General features: G+C 22.9%; 1 protein-coding gene across 3 annotated transcripts; it reads right to left on the minus strand.

Annotated features, from left to right (window-relative positions):
* Positions 1–59: 59 nt before the first annotated feature.
* LOC122500233 (alpha,alpha-trehalose-phosphate synthase [UDP-forming]) lies at positions 60–26,466 on the minus strand. Of its 3 annotated transcripts, none has more exons than XM_043609081.1 (12): positions 26,403–26,466; positions 25,833–25,888; positions 11,751–11,856; positions 4,734–4,890; positions 3,825–3,989; positions 3,508–3,736; positions 2,984–3,300; positions 2,505–2,878; positions 2,182–2,373; positions 1,302–1,629; positions 918–1,211; positions 60–694 (listed from the first exon to the last, which is right to left on the minus strand). In XM_043609081.1, the coding sequence occupies exons 3-12, from the start codon at positions 11,825–11,827 to the stop codon at positions 461–463; spliced, it is 2,367 nt and encodes a 788-aa protein (XP_043465016.1). In that variant the 5' UTR covers positions 11,828–11,856; positions 25,833–25,888; positions 26,403–26,466; the 3' UTR covers positions 60–460. The 3 variants fall into 3 exon arrangements, with proteins under 3 accessions (XP_043465016.1, XP_043465024.1, XP_043465006.1); XM_043609089.1 differs by having other exon boundaries at positions 26,334–26,405; XM_043609071.1 differs by lacking the exons at positions 25,833–25,888; positions 26,403–26,466 and having other exon boundaries at positions 11,751–12,368.
* Positions 26,467–26,518: the final 52 nt, after the last annotated feature.

Consider the following 26,518-nt stretch of genomic DNA (forward strand, 5'->3'; position numbering starts at 1 on the left):
TTAACTATATTTTGTAAATAAATATCTTTGGATGGTTAAAAAATTTTGAAACAGTATAATATGGTATATCAAACGTAAAACTTTATATATTATTATTATTATTACAACTATACTTCCGCAATAAAGTTGTTCCGTTTTCTCAGTATATATAAAAAGAATTTTATAGAAGTATAAAAAATATTTTAGTCTTTTTTTTCGTAAATTAACAATTTTTCTCTAAATTGAACATTTAGATATTAAAAGAAAAAAATGATATGAAAACCAATTACGTGTTATTTTTTTTACATTGTCCATTAGAACACTACATTATGAGGTCGTTTCTTTTTTAAAAAACTATCGTACAACTTTAACACGAAACTATTACTTACGCTAATCTTTGTATAGTAATATAGATACTATCGTAGTTTTGATGATATTTAAAAAAAAAGACGTTTTCTTTATAATCTTTCCTCCGATTTTCCTATGACTTTTGCTTCTCGGTGAAGCACATCTCCATCGTTATTCCCGAACTTGGACTGCTGCGACGAAATCTACAGGAATCATTATTTTCTCGTGGCTTACGTCTACTGAGATGCCTCTCGACCCATTTCAGCATTGTCAGAACAGAATCTGTACTGGGTAGACGGCGTTCTGCCGATGTGCGAATTATGTGCGAAGAAGCGACGCGGAACGTGGCTGCCATACCTTTCAATGCCTGGAATTTTGCATTAATAACGAAATATTAAAAATATGTTATGGCCAAACAAAAATTTACTCCAGAATCTATGTAAGGGTTCTGGTAGCATGTGGACAAACGAAAAAATTCAAATGCAAGATGCGTCTGAATTTTTTTCCACATGCTACCAGAACCTCTGCAGGATCTTTAGGTCCGAATTACAGAAACAAAATTTGGATTTGGATTTTAAGTGACTACTCACTCTCATAGCATCCTCATCAGTAACATCATCTCCGGCATAAATAATTCGAATCCTCTCACTCCAATCGAGACCAAAAGCAGTGCGGAGAATATAAATAGAAGCACGACCCTTGTTCCATTCAACGGGTGGTTTAGCCTCAATCGCACAGTGCGCCGAACAAGCCTTGAATCCAACATTTTCTATCAGCTTCTTAACACTTTCGATCATTTCCGACCGTCCCTCCATTGGCGTCTCACGATAGTGGAAAGTCAACAGAGCTCCTTTATTCTCCACCCAAGCTCCGTCTTTGCACAACTGAAATTAATTCCCATCATAGTATCCACATCATACATTACAATAATAATTGGTAGGAAACATTTATTTATTGGAAAATGTTCTGTCTACCTGATCCTGTAGAGCCTGCATCAATCCAGCAACTTTTCCCTCATATTCCGCAGGCATCGGATGAACAAATTTACTCCCATCTGGATGTAAAATCTCCAAACCATGATTACCGGCATATGTGATACCATCAATTCCAACCATACTTTTTACATTATTTACATTTCTACCCGATATGATTGCAATGTAGACATCAGGCATATTCGATAGTCTTTGTAGAACATTTTTCGTTTCTAAAGGAAGAGTCGCCAGATCCGGATGCGTTGCAATTGGAGCAAGAGTTCCGTCGTAGTCCAAGAGAAGGGCTAATTTGTGATCGTCGCCAATGTACCTAGGGGACATACGCCATTCATTTGATCGTTACCCGGCTTTCATCATGAGTTAGGTCGCAATCGCTCGCGCGGGGCCCGCCTGCTTCCGAAAGCTTTATTTATTTTCTGATTTTTTACTATCATGGTTAAGGATTAATAATAAATCCCAGTTAATTTAATGTAATTCCTTTTTTACGCTTTACAATAATACATTCTTTAAAAATGTCTGCTTTTTCGATACCAATTCGTACCCAATTTTCGATACCCAAAAATTTAACACCCAATTGCTTATAAGCTTTCTGTGCACAATATTTATTGCATGCAGTATGTCTGCACCCACGAGGCGACGTACCCAAACTCATGCTTATAGAGAAATATCTAAAAACATGACCAAAGACAATAAGTTTTGAAACCAGAGAAAATGTATCCAGGGTGTTGCAAACAAATCCCTGAAATATTTAAGAATGTTTTGCCAAACCCTGGATAATTTTTCTATAAAACCGTCCTAAAGTGGTAGCACATGCACTGGTCGGGCCCAGACATGCACAATCATTTAATATAATAATGCCTACTTGCTCAAATAGTCATCAAAGTCATCCATCGTCACTGGCTGCATCGTAGTGGCACCAACCGAATCTCTCTCTTCAAGTGAACCCATTACCTGTAGAAAAGACTTCATCCAGTGATTCACATCATAAATTCTCTCTCTCCGACGAAGGTGATTCATTCGCAAAGTTCTCTCGTCTTCAGGCATCGTCAAAGCTCTAAAACGTTAAGTCACACATTAGTACAATTAATACAATTCGTTTTCAATTCCAGCCAATTGAAAATATTTCAATTCACTAAAAAGTTTTCAATTCGCTAAAAATGGAAAGAAACTGTTGTTTCTACAGACCTATGAATTACTTCGGCCGCTTCGTCAATTTCGTAAGGATTACAAATTAGTGCCTCGTGCATCATTTCTCCAGCACCGGCGAATGGGGAGACTATTAAAACACCCGGTGGCTTATTTATTTGACAGGCAACAAATTCTTTGGCGACTAAATTCATTCCGTCTCTTAAGGGAGTAACTAAAGCCACAGCTGCATCGCGATAAAACGCAGCCAATTCGTCCTGACTAACACAACCGTAAATATAGCGAATTGGCGACCAATTCGGAGTTGTGAAACGACCATTTATACAGCCGATTAATTGATCCATTTCCAGTTTTAAGTCTTGGTATTCGCGAACATCTGTTCGGGATGGTACGGCTATTTGCAGCATGGTCACCTTTAAAACAAAATCAAATTAGGGACTAGACACTATAAAACATGTTCGGTCCAAAAATAGAATACTGTTAGAATACTGAAGTTCTAAAACTCTTCAAGAACCAACCTGTTCTCTGTGCTCCGGATGCTTTTCCAAAAGCATTTCAAATGCCTTTAGTCTATGAACGAGACCTTTGGTATAATCAAGACGATCCACTCCGAGAACAACTTTCTGATTCGTCAGCATAACTTTCGGTGCAGTTTCCGCAAGGGTAACAAATCTGTCGAATGGTATTCCAATAGGAAGTGGACGAACTCGAACAGTACGACCACCATGTTCAACGAGGAGATTTTTACGATCTACCCTACCACCCAAACTTCTTTGACAGCAATCGACGAAATTTAAACAGTAGTCCTGAATGTGAAATCCAACCATATCACAACCTGAAACAATTTATACCAAGTTATTATCCGCAGAAGGTTAAACCATTCAAACCATTCAAATCAGCAGAGGTTTAATCTTATTTCTTGTTTCTATATGATAAAATACAACAAATAAGATTAAACCTCTGGTGATGCTGACTCTGGTGATGCAGAGGTTTAATCTTATTTGTTGCTTTAGGCTAAATTCTGATTGAACTGATAAAATACCTAGCATGCCCTGAAGTATTTCATCGGCCCAGGGAAATAATCGAAATATATCCCAAGGTGGGAATGGAATATGCAAAAAGAAACCCAATTTTAATTTGAGTTTCTTTTCATCAGCCGCTTGTCGTATCCAATTGGCTGCGAGCATAAGGTGATAATCGTGTACCCAAACCAGAGGTGTCCCATTACTTTTTCCCTTTTGTTCCTTGTGTATAAGTTCCAAAGCTTGGACCTAAAAAAAATTTTTATGGATAAGCGGACATTAGATACTAAATTCTATCTCTAAGTCATTGGTCTCTATTTTTCTAGTCTTGACTTACGGTTTTTGCAGCAAATTCCTCATTGACTGTGCAATAAGCACGCCAATGATCTGCGATAAATGTTGCTCTATCAGGCATAGAATGAAATAGAGGCCAGAATGTTCCATTACAACAACCATTGTAATAAGAGTCGAAAATTCCAGCTTCGACATGTACGGCCACTACCTAGAATATATAACAAGTTTGACAAAAAGCACTGGAATCTCAATTCTAATTCTAATTGCAAAACTAATTTTTTCTGCTAGGCTAGGACATTCATTTCTCAAATGCTACCAAAGAATTAAACATTGCGGTTCATTTATAATTCATATAATTAAAGAAGATTCAATTAAGCTAATAAACTAAGCATCTTTCGAGAAAATTGCTAAGGAATCAAAATTGGAGCATTAACTTTATGGTATAATTTCATTAAGGTAGAATTTCATTTCATAAGAGAAATTGAAAACTAATGTATGTGTTAAGCTTGATCCAGTTGTATCCTGATCTAAGCAGACAAACTGGATTACACAAGCTAATCTATTTCAAAAGATGTACTTTGAAACAAAAAGATAACTGCAAATGCTCTGTTGAATTTACAATTTTTAAAAACAGTTTTTCAATATGTTTTTGTGTATACTATATTTCATAGTTGAATTATTGTATTCTATTGGACACAAAGTGCAGGAAAGTTAATATTTTTCGGCAGGAAAGTAATCATCAGTCATCATATGCTCTTCGAATAATTGTTATATAAGCATCAAATCGCACTTTTGCTGCGTCTAAATAGTATCCGCATTTTCCGTAAGGTCAATATTTGTTTATATAATCTAAGTGAACTTGGACTTTACGGAAAATGCAACTACTATTAGGTGTTTACTCTGGACAACAAACAGACTTTTGGATGTTTAGTTTCTTTTTTGCGACACTAACTTTTCGAGAAAGCAGACCAGCTGTTGGTGTTCTGTCATTTGGATCAGACTCTGGAATTGGTTCGTTTGGATCTTCCATGTGCATTCCAGGCCATCCTACCCATACGCCATTACCATTGATAACCACAGGTGCCACTGCAGTAACAAGACCACCAGCACTAGAAAGAAATGTTTTTTATTTCGAAATTATAGTACAAGTGGTTCTTCGTTCCTTTATTTTTCTTATTTCTTATTCTTTCCTCATAAACTTAAATATGCAACGCATACTAATTATTTATTTACTGAAAAGATGTTAAACACTTTTTTAATTCTTCTGATCATAATATATTTTTATTTACTTGTGACTATAAAAAATTATTTGAATGAATCTCGGCACATGATTGATTGTAATGCTCTGATGAGGCTCTATATACGTAATGCGGAGTAAAAGCTCAGTAAATAAAAATGTATTATGATCTCACTAATTATAAATTGACAGATCAGAACCTTTCACATCTTTTATTAAAAAATTATTTGTTTATGCATAAAAGATTTTTAAGCATTCCTACTTGTAAAACAATTATCAAAATTTTAAATTTTTTTAATTTTCTAACGTTTTACCGGGTCAGTAAAAAATAAAAATACTCAGTTGAAGATATAATTTAGTCCTTGAAGTGCAAATACATGTATAGTAAGGTTTATACAATGTTTTTTGTTATCATTTGATAAAATTGAGTAAATTTCAAAATTTATCACTTTTTGCCCTTCATCCCAATTTTACCGAACTAAATTCAGTGAAATATAACTTTCTCCCTGTATATCAACAATATTATCAAAGATTTGTCAAACATCAGCTGTTTAAAATTTAAAAACATTTGCCATATGTGTTTTTAAAATATATAAAGTTAAACTTTTAATTTTGCGGAATGACCTAGTTTGTAAATCCAATGACTTTAGTTGTCATCCTTTGTCTGTGATAAGATGACTGAGAATGTCGTACATACCAAATAACTTTGTTTTGTTCTTAATTCATGCTTAATCAATACTACACGTTAAACAGATAACCTTTATGACCGATCACTCCCCTACCCTTCATTTGATATCCATTTAAATGTTTTTTTTTTATATTTTTAGAGTATATACCGTATTTTATATGTATATTTATCTATTTGAAGATTTAATTTCTCTTTCAATTTTCTTTTATTTTCATTAAAGTTTTCAACTCATATATAAAGATATGTTGATATGTTTGAAATTCATTGCATTTTTTATTAAAGATTAAAGTTTTCAGCTCAATAAGCAAGCTTCACAGTGCCCCTAAAAAGTATTTTAGGGAAAATAGGGGATTGAAAATTTACAAATAGGGGACACTTTTAGAGGACCATAAAAATTGGTTAAATAAAGATGAAAATATAATTTTTTATACAGGGTTGCCACAAAAATTTAACTTTATTTTTCCCTCACTTTTTTTCTATTTTTTTTATTTTATTTTCTATTTTTTCTATTTTTCCCTGATTTCCAAACACAACTTATTTAACTTTTTTCCTGACCCTAAAGAATATTCAGAATTTCAGATTCACTCTCAAAATTATTAGATACTTAAAAAAAGTTCTATTAAATTTATTTACTAATTTCTTCAAAAGGAAAATTATTCCAAAACATCAATAGTTTTATTTAAAATAAATATTTAATCATTTTTTTTTTTTTCATTGAAATTAAGATGTTCAAAAATTTCAAATTCAAACCTTTTCAAATTGAACAACTCTAAAAATTTTTATTATAAAACAAAGAAATAGATCACTCCGAGTCTTCGACTCGGAGTAATCAATTTCTTTATGTTTTATAATAATTAAAGATGACCGACTGACAAAATAATTATTTTATTATATAAGAATATTGTTACTGTAATTTCTTCAAAATTATTTCTATCATTTCAATTCAATTAACATTTTCTAGAATTTTTAACTAAAGTTCTACTTCAAATCAATAACATCAAATATTATTCAATTAAACTTTTTCAAAAAAAATTAATTCTACAAAATTGTCAGTTAAAAGTACGAAAAACAATCATTTAATTCTACGAGAAATCAATTATTTAAATACAAAAATAAATAATATTGAATGTTTCTTAAAATTTAATTTTTACGAAAAATTGTATTAACAACTTTTGAAAATATTTAATTTCTTTTAAGGAATTTAATTAAAATTTTAATAAAATTTTATTATATTAAAGAATTTTATAACAATTTTAGAAAATAATTTGAAAACTTTTTAAAGAATTTTATTAAGTTTTTTAAAAATAATTGAATTCCTGAGAATAATTTAAATACTATTTTTTGAAAACAATTCAATTCATGAGAAGAATTTTTAAAAAATTTTGAAAATAATTGACTTTTTGAGAAAAATTTAAAACAAATTTTTGACAATAATTTAATTCTTGAGAAGAATTTCCCTATCTATTTATAAAGATAATTTAATTCTTGACGAGAATTTTTCAAAAATTTTGAAAATTTAATTCACATTTTTCTAAGATATTGAAATTATCAAAAAAAATTTATTTTTTTTTGTAAATAATTGAATTCTTTCAACGAATTTAATTAAAATTTTTTTTTAGTAATTGAATTTCTAGAAAAAAAATTATTTTTTGTGAAAATAATTGAATTTTTGTAACCAATTTAATTAATATTTTTTTAAATAATTGAATTTCTGGGGAAAAATTGTATTATTTTTGAGAACAAATGAATGCTTGCAAAGAATTTTATTAAATTTTTTTTCTAATTACTTGAATCCCTTTGGCAAAATTTTATTATTCTTGAAAATAATTAAATTTTTATAAGAAATTTTTTTAAACGTTATTTTAAATAATTGAATTTTTTTGAAATATTTTATTAATTTTCAAAGTAATTCAACTATTGTAAGAAATTTGTTAAACGTTTTTTTTTAAATAATTGGATTTCTATAAAAGAATTTATTATTTGTGAAAACAATTGAATTCTTGCAAAGAATTTTATTCAATTTTTTTAAACAATTGAATCCTTTGGAAAAAGTGTTATTATTTGTGAAAATAATTGAATTCTTGCAAAGAATTTTTTTAAAAATTGTTGAAATAATTGAATTTCTGTGAAAGATTTTATTATTTCTGAAAACAATTGAGTTCTTGCAAAGAATTTTATTAAATTCTTTTTTCAAATAATTGAATCCCTTGGGAAAAATGTTATTATTTGTGAAAATAATTGAATTTTTGCAACATATTTTTTAAACATTTTTTTAAATAATTGAATTCTTTGGAAAAATTTTATTATTCGTAAGAATAATTGAATTCCTGAGAAGAATTTAAATAATAATTTTTGAAAACATTTGAATTCATGAGAAGAATTTTATTAAAATTGTTGAATATAATTGACTTCTTGAGAAGAATTTAAAAACAATTTTTGACAATAATTTAATTTTTGAGAAGAATTTCCCCATCTATTTATAAAGATAATTGAATTCTTGACGAGAATTTTTAAAAAATTTTGGAAATAATTTAATTTCTGCAAAGTATTTTATTACTTTTCAAAAGAATTGAATTCTTGTCATGAATTTTGATATTTATCAAAATAATTGAATTTTGGAAAAGAATTTTATTAAAATTCCTTAGAATAATTGATTTCATGGGAAGAATTTATGCGATTTTGTTGTTTATCAAGATAATTGAATTCTTTTGCAAAATTACTTAAAAATTTTTGAAAATAATTAATTTTCTGCGACGATTTAAATGTTATTTATGAAAATATTTGAATTATTGCAACGAATTTTATTGTTTTATTGAATAATTGAATGTTTCTTAAAATTAAATTCTTTCCTCAAGTTTTAATAAAATTTTTAATAATAATTGCATTTTTCAAGGAATTTATTTAAAATTTGTATTAAAAATATTTGAAATTCTGCGATGAAAATGATTGGATTCGTAAATGAAATTTTATTATTTATCAAAATAATTGAATCTTTTCGTATAGAATTGTATCAAAAAGTTTTTTCTATAATTAAATCTGTTGATAAATTTTATGAAAATAGTAAATATTGAAAATTATTAAATTGCAAAAAACTTTTGAAAGTAATTGAACTTTTGCTAAGATTTTTATAAATTTTTGAAAATAATTGAATTTTCGGCAAATAATTTTGCTATTTGTAAAGAGAATTGAATTCTTGACGAGATATTCGTGAAAATTTAAAAAAATAATTGAATTTCTTTGAAGAATTTTATGACTTTTGAAAATAATTGAATTCTTGGGATGAATATTGTCTTTTAAAAATAATGTAGATAAGAATTTAAAATACAGCCAACTTCTAAACATAATTGAGACTTGACTTCATCAAAATACTAATCTTACAAATTTTATAAATTTAGTGAAATTTGAAGCTGTATGTACCAGATAAAGATTTTTTTCATGAGGTATAAAAATTATAAAAGCAGGAAAAATGAAATGAATTTCTAAATTCTTCTCTCATTCAATACATATATATATATATATATATATATATATATATATATATATATATATATATATATTTATTAGTTCATTTAATTTTGAGATATACGACAAGAACGACGCGATGATGATGACACAGACACAATAAAGATTATCATTCAATAATTCACAAGATCACGAGTTTCCTTTTTAACAATCATATTTGTTTGCCAATAAATATGTATATATATATATGGATAATTCTTCACTCAGTTTTCACTCAGATTCTTCACTTTAGATTCCCCACTCTTTCCTATATTTAATAACTTTAAAAATTATTTTCAAATCTATTTCAAACTTTTCATTAAAAATCTTCACTGTTTTTTTTTTTAGTAATAGCATTAATCGAACAAAATTTCTTTTTTTAGTTATGATTTAATTGGAAAAGGCTCAAAAAATGACTTTTCTTGATTTTCCTCACATCAAGTTTAATATGCTTTTACAACTTTAATGATTTTTTTTTCTTATTTGTATACCTAATTTCGATTTGCGTAATGGAAATGTTTTGTTTTTATGAAAAAAAAATGTTATTAACCTTCAACAAAACGTGTTATATCAATAACAGGTGTGTAGTAAAAATAAGTTTTTATTTATTATAATTAAAGTAATTACGAATAAAAGATAATTCTTTTTCGTTAACACATATTTATTATAATTTGCAATTAGATGTGATTTTTTTAAATTCTGTGCTATTTTCTATAAAAGTGTTTGCTTATTTAAAAAATTATTTTTCTACATAAAAAATTTTTAAAAAAAATTAATTAAAAAAAATGTTATATAGTCAAAAGTTAGCACTTCGTGGAGAATCACCCATATATATATACATATGTGTTGTAATCATTAAATATGTTTGATGATAACCTAACACTCCTATGATGCACTCACAGTATATTATAAACATTTTTTTTTAAATAATTAATTTCTTATAAAACAAACTTTATGAAAATTCTATTTTTTTTTTTGTTTAAATAATTATATGAATATTTTCGTGTATTGTGCGAAAATATTCAAATAAAGATTGATAAACAAACATGAAAATTTAATTCATTGAAAGAATTTCAATAAAATTTTTAAGAATAATTGTATTTTTTGAGAAATTCATTTAAAATTCTATTAAAAATAATTGAAATGAGGCGAAGAATTTAATTAACATTTTTTTAAATAACTGAATTTCTAGGAAAAAAATTTATTATTTTTGAAAATAATTGAATTTTTGTAAAAAAATTGTTTAAATTTTTTTTTAAATAATTGAATCCCTTTGGGGAAAATTTTATTATTTGTAAAAATAATTGAATTTTTGTAAGGAATTTAATTGACAATTTTTTAAATAATTGAATTTCTAGAAAAAAATTTTATTATCTTTAAAAAAGATTTTTTTTAAAAATAATTTAATTTCTCATGAAAAATTTTTTATTACATGTGAAAAAATTGAATTCTTTTATCTAATTAAATTAACGTTTTTTAAATAATTGAATGTCTAGTAACAATTATTATATTATTTGTGAGAATAATTGAATTCTTGCAAAGTATTTCATTAAATTTTTTTTAAATAATTGAATCTCTTGGGAAAGATGTTATTATTTCTATAAAAATAATTGAACTTTTATAACAAATTAAATTAACATTTTTTTAAATACTCTTGTAACAAAATTTTTTTAAACGTTTTTTTAATTTTTAATAATTGAATTTCTATGATAGAATTTATTATTTGTGAAAACAATTGATTTCTTGCAAGGAATTTTATTCAATTTTTTTTAAATAATTGAATTCTTTTTGAAAAATGTTATTATTTGTAAAAATAATTGAATTTTTGCAACGAATTTAATTAACAATTTTTTAAATAAATGAATTTCTAGGAAAAATTGTATTATTTGTGAAAATAATTGAATTTTTGCAACGAATTTAATTAACATTTTTTTTTTATATATATAATTTATTGAATTCTTTGGAAAAGTTTTATTATTTGTAAAAATAATCGAACTCTTATAACAAATTTGTTAAACGTTTTTTTTTTATTGATTGAAGGTTCTATGATATTTTCAGAAAAAAATTGTGAAATAACCGATTACTTGTCCTTTACCAAATAAATATTGACTTGAATCAAATAATTTTTATCTAAATCAATTAAATGGTATATATTTGCTTTAAGAGTGCAGATTTTATTGGTTTAAATACAATTTATTTAATTTTTAATCACAATTTTTTTAATTTTTAATAAAAATTGTTTGATTCAAGTAAATATTTATTTGATGACAAGTATAATCGGTTATATTTGAGTCAAATAAACTTGTTTCTTCTGGTTTGAATTGAACACAAAAGTTTTTAGTTTAAACGAATTTTTTCAATGGTATAATTAGTGATAAAATTAAATGCAATAACTAAAGAAAACCGCGCAAGGTTTTTTCTCTATCGAATGAAGTGAGGAATATGAAGAATTAAAAGTGTTAATTATTTATATATAGTGCACACGTGTATTGCGAATATACTAATAAAGTAACTTGTTAAAAATAGTAAGTTGTAGTACCAACCTGGCCTTGCGTTCCAACTTCCCTGTTGATTCATTTCTTTTTAAAACGAAAGGTAACCTGTTGCTGACGACAATCATGCTGCCATTAGATGAAAAGCTACCTGGCTCTGTAGACATTATACTGACTTGTTAAACAAATTGTTTTGCTTAAATTTTACAATAGTAATGTTACTTTAAAAAGTAAATTATTATCGCCCTCTAATCCCTTCATTAACCACTTATTGCTGATGTCGTTGCCGTTAGTTGGAGAACGTTTCCATTGGACCAATCTTTTGCTTCTTTAGAATTAAAGTACTTGTTTAAATATTTAAATGATAGAGTTCAAAATTGTTAACAAGTTCCAAATTATTATTATTATTGAAAAATAAGATTAAAAATTCGTTTGGCTCTCTTCTTTCTTTCTGACTTTTTGAACCTTAACCACTGTTTTAGGTTTTGTTTTTAGTTTGTTAAAAATCCATAATTTCTTATGTATGGAGGATTAAAAAAAAACAGAGTAGGTATTGCAGTGTGGTGCAAAGCTAAAGTGGCACTGAAGTTAGAAGCTTCAGTCCTGTCGATTTGTTAGACTTAAGTTCTGAGACCTATTGCGGTCCAAAGTGCGGCCTTTGCGGTCCCACAATCATTGGAGGGCCGCGACCTCTGAGAATGAGAAACGCGGTTCCATGTAGGTCTGTTAAAGGTTATCTTATTCCTTATCAATGTATAGTAAAGTTGTTGTTGTTCCCCACCCCTACCACGACTTACCCCAAGCATATGTATATGTACTTCTAATTCTAATTTACACCCAGGAAGGATTAAAGGAGCATTTTTATTTATTCCATCTTTTTACCCCTATATACTGTCTTAGCAGGGTTGCCACGCTTTTACTCATTTCAAATTCCCTGACTTTTCCAGGTTTTCCAGGTTAAAAAACGGAATTTTTCCAGGTTTTTAAAATTCTACATTTATATTTTTACAAAATTTTTAATTCAAACCTTTTTTGAAATTAAACATGTTATAAAACATGAAAATATCGATCACTCCGAGTCTTCGACTCGGAGCAATCGATATCTTCATGTTTTATAAGAATTAAAAATGTTGGACTGATAAAATCATCATTTTATACCTATTATAAGAATATTGTTACTGTAACTTATTCAAAATTACTTTCATTATTTTAATTCAATTATTCTTTTCCAGAATTTTTAACTAAAATTCTTCTTTATAAAGTGTAAATTAATTATTATTAATAATTTCTGAAAAATTTCTTTCAACATTTTCAAATCCTTTTGTTTACAATTCAATTTAACGAAATTTCATCGATTATTCAGGTATTCGGAAATTCTTCAATCAAATATATATTAGAAAATAAAAACTTTAAATAACTTCAAAAAAATTCAATTCAACTTTTACGAAAAACTTAAATCTACACAATTTTAAGTTAAAAGTATGAAAAATTCAAACATTCAAGGATTATAAATTGAGACCTGCTTTTCAAAACTCAATTATTATCTAAAGTTTTAACTGAAATTCATATTTGAATCAATTATTATTAGAAAATTCTACGACAATTCAATTATTTAAATACAAAAAAAAATAATTTATTGAAGAATTGAATGTTTTTTAAAATTCAACTCTTATTTAAAGAATTTTATCAACAAATTTTTAAATAGGTAATTAAAATTTTTTTGACGAATTTCAATAAAATTTTTAAGAATAGTTTCATTTTTCGAGAAATTAGATTAGAAATGTATTAAAAATAATTGAATCTCTGCAAAAAAAATTTCATTGAATTGAGAAAAGTTTTTGAAAATAATTGAAATTTTGTCAAGAATTTTATAAAAATTTTTTTAAACAATTAAAATATTGCCAAGAATTTTATTAAAATTTTTGAAAATAATTGAATTTTAGAGAAAAATTTTAATTTTTATAAAAATAATTGAAATTTTGACTATAACTTTTTTAAAACTTTTGACCATAATTGAATTTCTGCTAAGAATTTTATTACTTTTGATAATAATTGAAAATAATTGAATTCTTTATTAGACGAATTTTTTAATAATATTTCTTTTTAAATACCTAATTATTTTTAATACAAAAATAAATAATTTATTAAATAATTGAATGTTTCTCAAAATTGAATTCTCATAAAGAATTTTATTAACAAATTTTTAAATAATTGCATTATTTTGCATTATTTTGAAAATAATTGAATTTTAGAGAAAAATTTTAATTTTTATAAAAATAATTGAAATTTTGACTATAAATTTTATTAAACTTTTGACCATAATTGAATTTCAGCTAAGAATTTTATTACTTTTGAAAATAATTGAAAATAATTGAATTCTTTATTAGACGAATTTTTTAATAATATTTCTTTTTAAATACCTAATTATTTTTAATACAAAAATAAATAATTTATTAAATAATTGAATGTTTCTCAAAATTGAATTCTCATAAAGAATTTTATTAACAAATTTTTAAATAATTGCATTATTTTGCATTATTTTGAAAATAATTGAATTTTGGAGAAAAATTTTAATATTTTATAAAGATAATTGAAATTTTGACGATGAATTTTTTAAACTTTTGACCATAATTTTAATTTCTGCGAAGAATTTTATTACTTTTGAAAATAATTACATTATTTTGACGAATTTTAATAAAATTTTAAGAATAATTACATTTTTCGAGGAATTCGATTAAAATAATTGTATCAAAAATAATTGAAATTCTGCTATGAGTTTTATTATCTATGAAAATAATAATTGAATCCCTGTAAAAAATTGTATTACATATTCATAAAAATAATTGAATCTCTGTAAACATAAATTGAATATTTTTGAAAATAATAGAATTATCGCGAAGAAATTTATAAAAAAATTTTAAAATAATTCATTTCTTTTGAGAAATTTTATTAAAATAGTTGATATTAAAACTCATTGACTGGAGGAGAAATTTTGAAAAAAATTGAATTTATTAAAAAGAATTGTATTAAAATTTTTGAAAATAATTAAATTTTGGAGAAAAATTTTAATATATTTATAAAGATAATTGAAATTTTGACGATGATTTTTTTAAACTTTTGACCATAATTGAATTTCTTCGAAGAATTTTATTATTTTTGAAAATAATTGAAAATAATTGAAAATAATTGAATTCTTTAGACGAATTTTTTAATAATATTACTTTTTAAATACCTAATTATTTTTAATACAAAAATAAATAATTTATTGAATAATTGAATGTTTCTCAAAATTTAATTCTCATAAAGAATTTTATTAACAAATTTTTAAATAATTGAATTCTTTTGACGAATTTTAATAAAATTTTAAGAATAATTATACATTTTTCGAGAAATTCCATTAAAATTGTATAAAAAATAATTGAAATTCTGCAATGAGTTTTATTATTTATGAAAATAATAATTGAATCCCTGTAAAAAATTGTATTGCATATTTATAAAAATAATTGAATCTCTGTAAACATAAATTGAATATTTTTGAAAATAATAGAATTTTTGCGAAGAAATTTATAAAAAAAATTTTAAATAATTAATTTCTTTTGGAAAATTTTATTAAAATAGTAGATATTAAAAATCATTGACTGGAGGAGCATTTTTGAAAAAGAAATTGAATTTGTTAAAAAGAATTTCATTAAATTTTTTGAAAATAATTGAATTTTGGAGAAAAATTTTAATATTTATAAAGATAATTGAAATTTTGACGATAAATTTTTTAAACTTTTGACCATAATTGAATTTCTGCGAAGAATTTTATTACTTTTGAAAATAATTGAATTTCTTTAATGAATTTGAATAAAATTTTTAAAAATAATTATACATTTTTTGAGAAATTCCATTAAAATTGTATTGAAAATAATTGAAATTTTGCGATGATTTTTATTATTTATAAAAATAATTGTAAATCTATAAATTTTTTTATTATTTATGAAAATAATTGAATTATTGAGAAGAAAAATAATTGTAAAGGCAACTCTTTTAAAATTGAATTAAAAAATTTGAATTAAGAAAATTGAATTAAAGAAAAATTAAATTTCAAGAATAAGCACAATGACTTTAGAAAACAATAATTTTTCAGGATTCCAATCCAAATTCCCTGACTTTTACAGGTTTTCCAGGTTTCCAGGTTGCGTGGCAACCCTGCTGCCATATAAATCGCATATCAACGACTATCTTTCATTTTGTAATAAAGATTTCAAATTTTCAATTAATTTAGCACAACTATCGTGATCAGTTGGAAAATAAAATCTATCTTCAAAAGCTTAAGAAACGTTTCATATTTTATTACCTGTGAAGTTTTAAAAGCTTGGTTTTAATTATATGCGATAAGATAAAGTTGCGGATTTACAAGAAATCGAAGAAATTCTAAAATGAATTATTTCTATTTTGCACAGATAAATTTAAACACCAGTGTTATAACTTAAAATTATCAAATTGCATCGAATTGATATCAAAAAAATGTGGATCAAATAAAAAATTAATCTAAATTTTTCGCATCAATTTAATCCACTTTAGCATCAAGTTGATAGTTTCAAGAAAACTCTGTGAAACTTTTTTCACAATTTACTTTCTTTTAATTAATTAAAATCTTATAAAATAAATAAATAAATAAATCTTATAAAAATTTATCTAAAAATTTTGCATCAGTTTAATTCACTTTAGTATCAAGGTGATAGTTTCAAGAAAACTGTGAAAATAATTGAATATCTGGGCAAAAAATTTTAATACTTGTTAAAATAATTGAATTCTAGCAACGAATTTAATTAAAATTTTATTAAGAAATTGAATTTCTAGAAACAAATTTATTTTTTGTGAAAAAAATTGAATTTTTGGAACCAATTTAATTAACATTTTTTTTAAATAATTGAATTTCAGGGGAAAAATTTTAATATGTTTCAAAATAATTGAATTCATTGTAACAAATTGTTTAAACATTTTTGAAAATAATTGAAACCCTTGGAAAAATTGTATTATTTGTGAAAATAATTGAATTCTTGCAAAGCATTTAATTGTTTAAGAAAATAATTGAATTTTTGCAAGGAATTTAATTAACAATTTTTTAAATAATTGAATTTCTAGGAAAAATTTCATTACTTTTGAAAATAATTGAATTTTTTCGAATAATTTTATTGAAATTTCTTTTAAATTATTGAATATTTTCGTTAAATTTTATAAAAATTTTAGATTTTAAGAATATTTGAATTTTAAGAAAGGAATTCATGATTGGAAAAATTAATTGAATTCATATATATAGTATTTTATCAAAATTTTTATAAAAATTAAATTCATTTAAAGAATTTTAATAAAATTATTTAAAAATAATTGCAGTTTGCAAGGAATTCATTTAAAATTATATTAAGAATTATTAAAATCCTGCGAAGAATTTACTTATTTAAGAAAATAATTGAATACTTGCCATGAATTTATTAACATTTTTTTAAATAATTGAATTCCTAGGAAAAATTGTATTATTGGTGAAAATAATTGAATTCTTGCATAGAATGTTATTTACTTAAAAAAACAATTGAATTCTTGTAACAATCTGTTTAAACATTTTTTAAAATAATTAAAACCTTTGGAAAAATTTTATTATTTGTAAAAATAATTGAATTTTCGTAACAAATTTTATTAAATTTTGTTGTTAAATAATTGAATTCCTTGGGAAAAACGTTATTATTTTTAAAAATAATTCAATTTTTGTAACAAATTTTGTAAACATTTTTTAAAACAATTAAATACCTTGCGGAAAATGTTATTATTCGTAAAAATAGTTAAATTCTTGCAACTAATAAAAATAACATTTTTTTAAATAACTGAATTGTTGGGAAAAATTGCATTACTTGTAAAAATAATTAAATTATTTAACGAACCTAATTAACATTTTTTTAAAAATTTTGAATCACTTTTGGTATAACAATTTTATTATATTTGATAAAAAAATTAAATTCTTGTAACAAATATTTTAAAAGTTTTTCTAAATAATTGAATTCCTGGGGAAAAATTTAATTATTTTTCGAAATAATTATTGAATACGCAAAGAATTTTATTAACTTTTTTTGAAATAATTGAATCCCTTGATAAAAGTTTCATTATTTGTAAAAATAATTGAATTCCTGCAACGATTTTTTTTTACTATTTATAAAAATAATTGAATCGTTTGGAAAGAATTGTATTATTTGTAAAAATAATTGAATTCTTGTAAAAAATTTTTCTAAATAATTTTTTGAAATCCTACATGATTTTCTTGGGAAAAATTTTATTGTTTTAAAAAGTTTTTGAATTCTTTTATGATATATTGTTAATATAGCAGATATTTAAATTAAATAATTAATTAATTAATAATTAGATATTATTTAGAAAAATAATAAATTGAATTCTTGCGAAAAATTTTCTTAAAATTTTTTAAATTGTTTCTAAGAATTTTTAAAAATTGTTAAGAATAATTTTTTTTTTTTTAATGTTTAGCGAATTTAAACTTTAAAGTAATGACAATTTTCAAAAAGAAGAGAAAAGTAACGAACGTTTTGATACATTTTTTTTTCTGTCCAATGTAAAAACCCAGTATTAACTGCATTTTCCGTAAGGTCGTTATTTGTTTATGTCCCAAGTGAACTTGGACCTTAGGGAAAATGTGGTTAAAACTGGGTTTTTACTTTGGACATGAAAACACATTAGATGATGATCTTCTGTTTCTGATCCTTTAAAATTTTAGTTTATTAAAAAAAAACTACCTATACTCCCACGAAATTTATAAATATTTTATCTCACTCTGAAAAGCATGAAACAAACAAAAAGTTCTTTTGAAATCAACACTAGTATTTTTATATTATATGTACACATAAACATATAATATAGATATAATATATGACTTTCGACCCAAGTTTTGTTGCTTTCACATATTATATACGCTATTACCTCAGTAATCTTTTTTCCAGGCAATTAAAACTTTTTCCCGATAAGACTGTGTATTTAATTTTAGATTATTACTTATAATAGTGTATGAAAAGGAAAAAGTCTTGGAATTATCGATTATCAGTATACTAACAGTTTCCGGAATCAGTGAATCACGAAGAGTGCACGGTTAGTTTCGTAAGTATGCACGCCTGCCTGCTTCTAAACATCATATATAACCCAATGAATACATATTAGTGGGATTGTGAATTCAACCGCTTTTATTTATATCAATAAAACTCATTCGAGTAAAATTGGAAAACATTTTTTTTTTAAATAAAATTCCATAAAATACAAATTTAGTTTATGTCGACTGAAATTCTTTTTTTATAGCTGTTTATTGCCAATTTAAATTTCGTCTTTCGTATTAAAAAAAAAAAAAATTATTATTATTATTGCACGCGTTTGTCATGCATGTGCATCATTTTTTAATTTCATATGCAAACAAACAAATATATGCAATTCTTTTATTGTGCATATAGTTTCACTTTAAGCAAAACGTCAAAACAAGTCATAAAATAAATAAGTTTTCGTATCACATCTTTATAATATTCGCATCTTAATAAAATAATTATTTTTGACAACATTCCAGATAAATGGTGAATTATTATTTCTGTATCAACACTGAAATAACAATAGATGGCCAAATGCAATTTTTAAATTATAAAATTAATTGAAATTCTAAAGTGAATCAAGAATTGAAATTCAATAATAATTATAATAAAGACAAACGAAGGCATTCAGATAAAGATTCTTTGAACTCCAACTTTTCGAAATCAACGGATTTCCCTGACTGTTTCCTGATTTCAATCAAAAATATTTATTTTTATTCTAATCCTGCTTCTAAATTTTTGAAAAATTCAATTATTTTCTAAATTTTTACCCTAAAAAATACAATTGTATTTCAAAGTAATTTTTAAAAGTAAACAAATCAAATTATTTAATAAAATTTAATTTCAACTATAATCACAGGAATCAAGAAAATAAATTAATAATTTTTCAAAGTAAAAATTTAAATGTTATTACAGTTTTACAACAATTTAACTTTTCACCGATTTCAATTTAATAATCTTTTAAAATTTAGTTATTTTAAAAAAATCGTACTATAATGCTTTTAATATTCAATTATTATCTAAAATTTCAACTGAAATTCATTTTTAAATCAATTCTTATCAGAAAGTTCAACTGAAATTCTACTATTTAAGTACAAAAATATGAATAATTGTATGTTTCTCAAAATTTAATTCTTATAAAAAATTTATCAATTTTTTAAGAAATAATTCAATTTTTGAAAAGAATTTTGATATTTATGAAAATAATTGAATACTTGGCAAAGAATTTTATTATTTAAGAATAGAATTGAATATACTTGAAACGAATTTAATTGAAATTTTTTCAAATAATTGAATTTCTAGGGAAAAATTTTATTATTTGTGAAAATAATTGAATTCTTATATAATAAATTGTTTAAACATTTTTTTAAATAATTAAAAACCTTAGGAAAAATTTTTGTTACTTGTAAAAATAATTAAATTCTTGCAAAGAATTTTATTGTTTATAAGAAAATAATTCAATTCTTGCAATGAATTTAATTAACATTTTTTTAAACAATTGAATTTCTAGGAAAAATTTTATTATTTTTGTGCAAATAATTGAATTCTTGTAACGAATTGTTTAATTATTTTTTAAAATAATTGAAACCCTTGGAAAAAATCTTTATTATATTTGTGAAAATAATTTGAATTCTTGCAACGAATTTAATTAACAATTTTTTAAATAATTGAATTTCTAGGAAAAATTGTATTATTTGTGAAAATAATTGAATTCTTGCAAAGAATTTTATTATTTAAGAATAGAATTGAATTCTTGAAACAAATTCATTTAACAATTTTTCAAATAATTAAATTTCTGGGGAAAAATTTTATTATTTGTGAAAATAATTGTATTTTTGCAACAAATTGTTAAACATTTTTTTTTAAATAATTGAATCCTCGTGAAAAATCTTATTATTTGGAAAAATAATTGAATAATTGTGAAGAATTAAAGTAAGAATGAAAAAAATTTATCAATTTTTTCAAAAATAATTGAATTTCTTAAAAGAATTTTATTATTCATAAAAATAATTCAATTCTTGGGAAGGTTTATTTAATTTTTTTTGTAAATAATTGAATTTTTAAGAAAAGTTTTATTATTTAGGAAAATAATTGAATAATTGTGGAGAATTAAAGAAATAATTCAGGAATTTATCAATTTTGAAAAAAGTAATTGAATTTTTAGGAAGAATATTATTATTTATGAAAATAATTGAATTCTTGCAAAGAATTTTATTGAATTCTTTTAAAATAATTGAATTTCCATGAAAACTTTTATTTTGTGTGAAAATAATTGAATTCTTATAAAGAATTTTATTACAATTTTTAAAAGTAATTTATTTTCTGAGAAGAATTTTATTATTTATGCGAAAATAATTGTATTCTTGCCTGGAATTTTATTTAAATTTTTGATAAATAATTGAATTTTCATAAAAAATGTTATATTGCTTGTGAAAATAATTGAATTCTTGCGGTAGAATTTGATCAAAAAGTTTTGAAATGATTTTTTTTTCGAAAAATTTTACGAAATATTTTAAATAATAAAATTCAATTCCTGTGAAAATTTTATTACTTATAAAGAAATTGAATGTTTGCGAAGAAATTTTATGAAAAATCTTTTGTGAAAATTTTTTAAAATCGTATAGGTAGATATTGAAAATCATTGGATCTATACGATTTTAATAAATTTCCACAAAAGATTTTGAAAATAATTGAATCGTTTTAAATTTTCCTTAAAAATAAAGAAAAAAAATTGCTTTTAAATTAAAATTTTGAGAAACATTTTCGTAATCTTCATACAAATATACAAAATTCTTACAAGAAATTAAAATTCTAAATTCTTTTTTTTTTTTTTTATTTAGAGGTCAAGAATTTTAAGTTTTAGAATAACTTAAATCGGTTTTTTTGATCGGGACCCTCAATTAATTAAAAATTAATTTTTCCTAGATGACGGGTACGAAAGCTAATAATTTATTGCAATTTGAATCGAATCCAGCGGATTAATATAATATAGATCCTAAATTTTGAAATCCTTGGTTCAATATAATTAAATAATTAAAAATATAAGTTCGTGAAGTAAAAAAAGTAATTTTCCGATTAAGAAATTTGAAAGACATGTGTGTTGTATGTATGTGATATGCATACAAAGAAACAAACTATACCTTGATTATAATTAAGCTTAAGAGTCTAATTAGTGTACGCAGATGACAACAAATGTTTATTATATTATCTAGAGCGAACTTTTGATAAAGCGTTCCAACTTCTTACGAATGAAAATTTATATACATTATTGGATATATATATATATGTGTGTGTGTAACATGATTCTCGTCTCATTTATTATGCAACCTGTTTTGTTCAGAAACAAACATATTCTGCAAAAGAAAAAACTGCTTTGAAACGTAACTTAAGTAGGCTTTCGAAAGCTGCGTTTCTGCTGATAACAATTATAAATTAATAGCGTCTACAAATCTTTTCCATTTTACTGCTTTTCTTATCAAGTTTAATTTAATTTTCAAATGTCTCTTTCTAAATAATATATTATTATTTTTTTTTTAATATTGAAAATCATTTCAGTAAATTTTATTTCATTGAAAGTGTAAATGAATCATCGTCATATTATATATATATATTATATAAATTCATGTGCGATTCAACTTCTGAGGTGTACAACAGTTTTTTTTTATTATTTGATATGATTTTAAATCATTTGAAAAAATTTTAGTCAAATTTCAAAAAAAAATTTCAAAAATCAAGTTAGTCCGCTTTTTTTCTCTTTTCCCCTTAAATTAATAAAATCTCCCAAAACACCTAAAATCATAAATTTTCTCCCCGTTTCCCCTTATTTTTCAGAAAAATTCTTAGTTTTGCTTCAAGAAAAAAACCTTTTCAAAATTCAATTATTTCTAAATATTCGTGCAATAATGATTTCAATATTCAATTATTAACTAAAATTTAAGCTGAAATTAATTTTTAAATCAATTTTTATTAGAAAGATACTACGAGAATTTATTTATTTAAATACAAAAATGAATAATTTATTGAATAATTGAATATTTCGTAAAATTGAATTGTCATAAAGAATGTTATCAACAAATTTTTAAATAATTGAATTTTTTCGACGAATTTTAATAAAATTTTTAAGAATAATAACATTTTTCGATGAATTCAATTGAAATTCTGCGATTAGTTTTATTATTTATAAAAATAATTAAATAAAATTTTTGTAAAAAAAAATTTTATTTTTAATGAAAATAATTAAATGATTGCTAAGAAATTTATAAGAAAATTTAATATAATTGAAACCCCGTTAAATTTTTATACTTTATAAAAATAATTCAATGTTTGTGTAGAAAAATATTGTGAAAAATTTTATTATTTGTAAAAATTATTGAATTTTAACGAAGAATTTTAATACTTTAAATGAAATTTGTATTAGAAAATTCTACAAGAATTCAACTATTTAAATACAAAAAAAAATAATTTATTGAATAATTGAATATTTCGTAAAATTGAATTGTCATAAAGAATGATATCAACAAATTTTTAAATAATTGAATTTTTTCGACGAATTTAATGAAATTTTTAAGAATAATAACATTTTTCGATGAATTCAATTTCAATTCTGCAATGAGTTTTATTATTTATGAAAATAATTGAATTCCTATAAAAAAAATTTATTTATAATAAAAATAATTAAATTATTGCGAAGAAATTTATAAAAAAAATTTAAAATACTTCAAATCCCGTTAAATTTTTATACTTTATAAAAATAATTCAATGTTTGCGTAAAAAATTAGTGCGAAAAATTTTATTATTTGTAAAAATTATTGAATTTTAACGAAGAATTTTAATACTTTAAATGAAATTTTTATTAGAAAATTCTACGAGAATTCAATTATTTAAATACAAAAATAAATAATTTATATTGAATGGAATTGAATTCTCATAAAGAATTTTATCAACAAATTTTTAAATATTTGAATTCTTTTGACGAATTTTAATAAAATTTTTAAGAATAATAACATTTTTCGATGAATTCAATTTTAATTATATTAAAAACAATTGAAATTCTATGCGATGAGATTTATTATTTATGAAAATAATTGAATTCCTAAAAAAAATTCTATTATTTATTATAAATAATTGAATCCCTATAGAAATTGTTATTAATTTTGAAAATAATTGAATTATTGTGAAGAAATTTATCAAAAAAATTTGTAAATAATTCAATTATTTTCAAAAATCTTAATAAAATTCTTCCCAAGAATTCAATTATTTTCATAAATGTAAAAATTTTAGTAGAAATTCGCAAGTGTTTTCTAAAGTTTTGATAAAAGTTTTTGATAGGAAATCAACTATTTTTAAATTTTAATAGAATTTTAAAAAAATTTCACTATAAGATTAAATTATTTTTAAAAATTTTAATGAAATTATTCGAAAAAATTCAATTATATTCTTAAAAATTTTGATACAATTCTTTATAAGAAGTAAATTATTTTCTATACAATTTTAATTGAATTCCATGAAAGAATTAAACAATTTTGTTAAATATTTGGAATTTTCCAATAAATTTTATTATTTGTGAAAAATAAATTTTTGGGAAGAATTTTATAAAAATGTTTTTTAATAATTGAATTATGCAGTAAAAAATTATATTATTTGTGAAAATAATTGAATTCTTTCAACGAATTTAATTAAAATTTTTTTTTAGTAATTGAATTTCTATAGAAAAAAAATTATTTTTTGTGAAAATAATTGAATTTTTGTAACCAATTTAATGAAATTTTTTTTAAATAATTGAATTTTTGGAGAAACATTTTATTAATTGTGAGAACAAGGGAATTCTTGCAAAGAATTTTATTAAATTTTTTGTTAAATATTTGAAATCTTTTGAGAAAAAAGTTATTATTTTTGAAAATATGTAATTGAATTTTTGTAACAAATTTTTTAAACGTTTTTTAAATTAATGAATTTTTGTAAATAATTTTTTGTATTTGTCAAAGTAATTGAACTCTTGTAACAAATTTTTTAAACGTTTTTTTTCTAATAATTGAATTTCTATGAAAGATTTTATTATTTGTGAATATAATTGAATTCTTGCAAAGAATTTTATTAAATTTTTTTTTAAATAATTGAATTCCTTGGAAAAAGTGTTATTATTTGTGAAAATAATTGAATTCTTGCAATAAGAATTTTTTTAAACGTTGTTGAAATAATTGAATTTCTGTGAAAGATTTTATTATTTCTGAAAACGATTGAGTTCTTGCTAAGAATTTTATTAAATTTTTTTTTAAATAATTGAATCCCTTTGGGAAAAATATTATTTGTGAAAATAATTCAATTATTGTGAAGAAATTTATAAAAAAAAAATTGTGAATAATTGAATTACTGTGAAATTTTTATTATTTATGAAAATAATTAAATGTTTGTGTAAAAGTTTATCAAATTTTGTTTTTTAAGAATTAAATTAAGAACTAAAAAATACAAATTAATTTTAGTAAGCTCTAGTTAAGAGAAGAAGTAAAAAAAATCATTAAAATAAATTTTATGCGCTGGAATACAATAATTTTTACTTAACTTGAAAATTCCCCTTTTTTTTAAATGAATCCTTCTTTTTGGAAAAATAAAATCTCCTTTTTTACCTAATATTACATGAAAAAATCACTGTGATTCCTGATATAATAAAAGAGTGTAAAATATTCGTACCGAAGAATTGTGTGTTTAATTCCACGAGCGGACGAACAAATGTCACGTCGTCAACTAGAGTCAATTAATTAATTAATATAGGTAGGTATATATTTATTCTGAAAACAGTAATTTTCTATTACTTTATATTAGTGCAATAAATGCAGGCATGGAAAAACACATACATGCGACACAGGGTTAAATCACATTAAATAATAATTATTCTTCATTATCCGAATCCATTATCAAAAAAGTCCCTAATGGTATCTTTTATTTGTAAAATTATTATTATTATTATTATTATTATTATTATTACAAATTTTCGTAAAACTTGATTAACGTTACTTACTTTTACAAGTCCAATTTATAATTTTCTTAAGAATATCATAATAATAGTTGATGAATCTATAAAAAAAAATTTTATCAAATTATTTCACTTTTGTATAATTCTATTAACAAAAATTTTGCAATTCTTAGGTAAAAATTTTGTCAGCCCTCAAATGCGCATATAAAACACAAAGAAAATTTACAAATGACACTGTTTTTAGAATTATTATTCTTCCATCATTTAATTATTTTTAGCAACTATTTCATCATAACAATTCTGTATTCAGTTATTTCACAATTTGATGAAAATATTACAAAACTACGCAATATAAGTTAAAGGCAAAAAATATTTTAATAAAAATAACAAATGAAAATTACAGAACAATTGTTTACACAACTAAAGAAAACAAAGTATTTAACAACAAATATATATAATTACTTTACGTAACAAAATCACATGAAAAAAATTAAACAGAAGAAAAAAAGAATTTTTTGTTATTGAAAAACATTTCATTTTACTCACACTGGGATTAATAAAAGTTTTTACTACATATTTTTCTATATATTTATATATTGATACATTTATAATTACCGGCACAAGAGTGCAGCTATTTTTTAATTTATTGACCGCTGTTTTTATTTCTTTTAAAAAAAAAACTTTTAAACCACGATGTGCCACGATGTGATTAATAACAAAGATTATAAAGT

This window comes from Leptopilina heterotoma, unplaced genomic scaffold, assembly GCF_015476425.1.
Source record: "Leptopilina heterotoma isolate Lh14 unplaced genomic scaffold, ASM1547642v1 Lhet_101, whole genome shotgun sequence".
Lineage (NCBI taxonomy): Eukaryota > Metazoa > Arthropoda > Insecta > Hymenoptera > Figitidae > Leptopilina > Leptopilina heterotoma.

Excerpts from the sequence above, each read along its gene's own strand:
- LOC122500233 (XM_043609071.1), bottom strand. The coding sequence starts at position 11,866 with ATGTCTACAGAGCCAGGTAGCTTTTCATCTAATGGCAGCATGATTGTC. Across the intron at positions 3,990-4,733 it reads CTGGTCTGCTTTCTCGAAAA|GTAGTGGCCGTACATGTCGA; the intron begins GTTAGTGTCGCA and ends TATATATTCTAG. Across the intron at positions 3,737-3,824 it reads AGGAATTTGCTGCAAAAACC|GTCCAAGCTTTGGAACTTAT; the intron begins GTAAGTCAAGAC and ends AATTTTTTTTAG.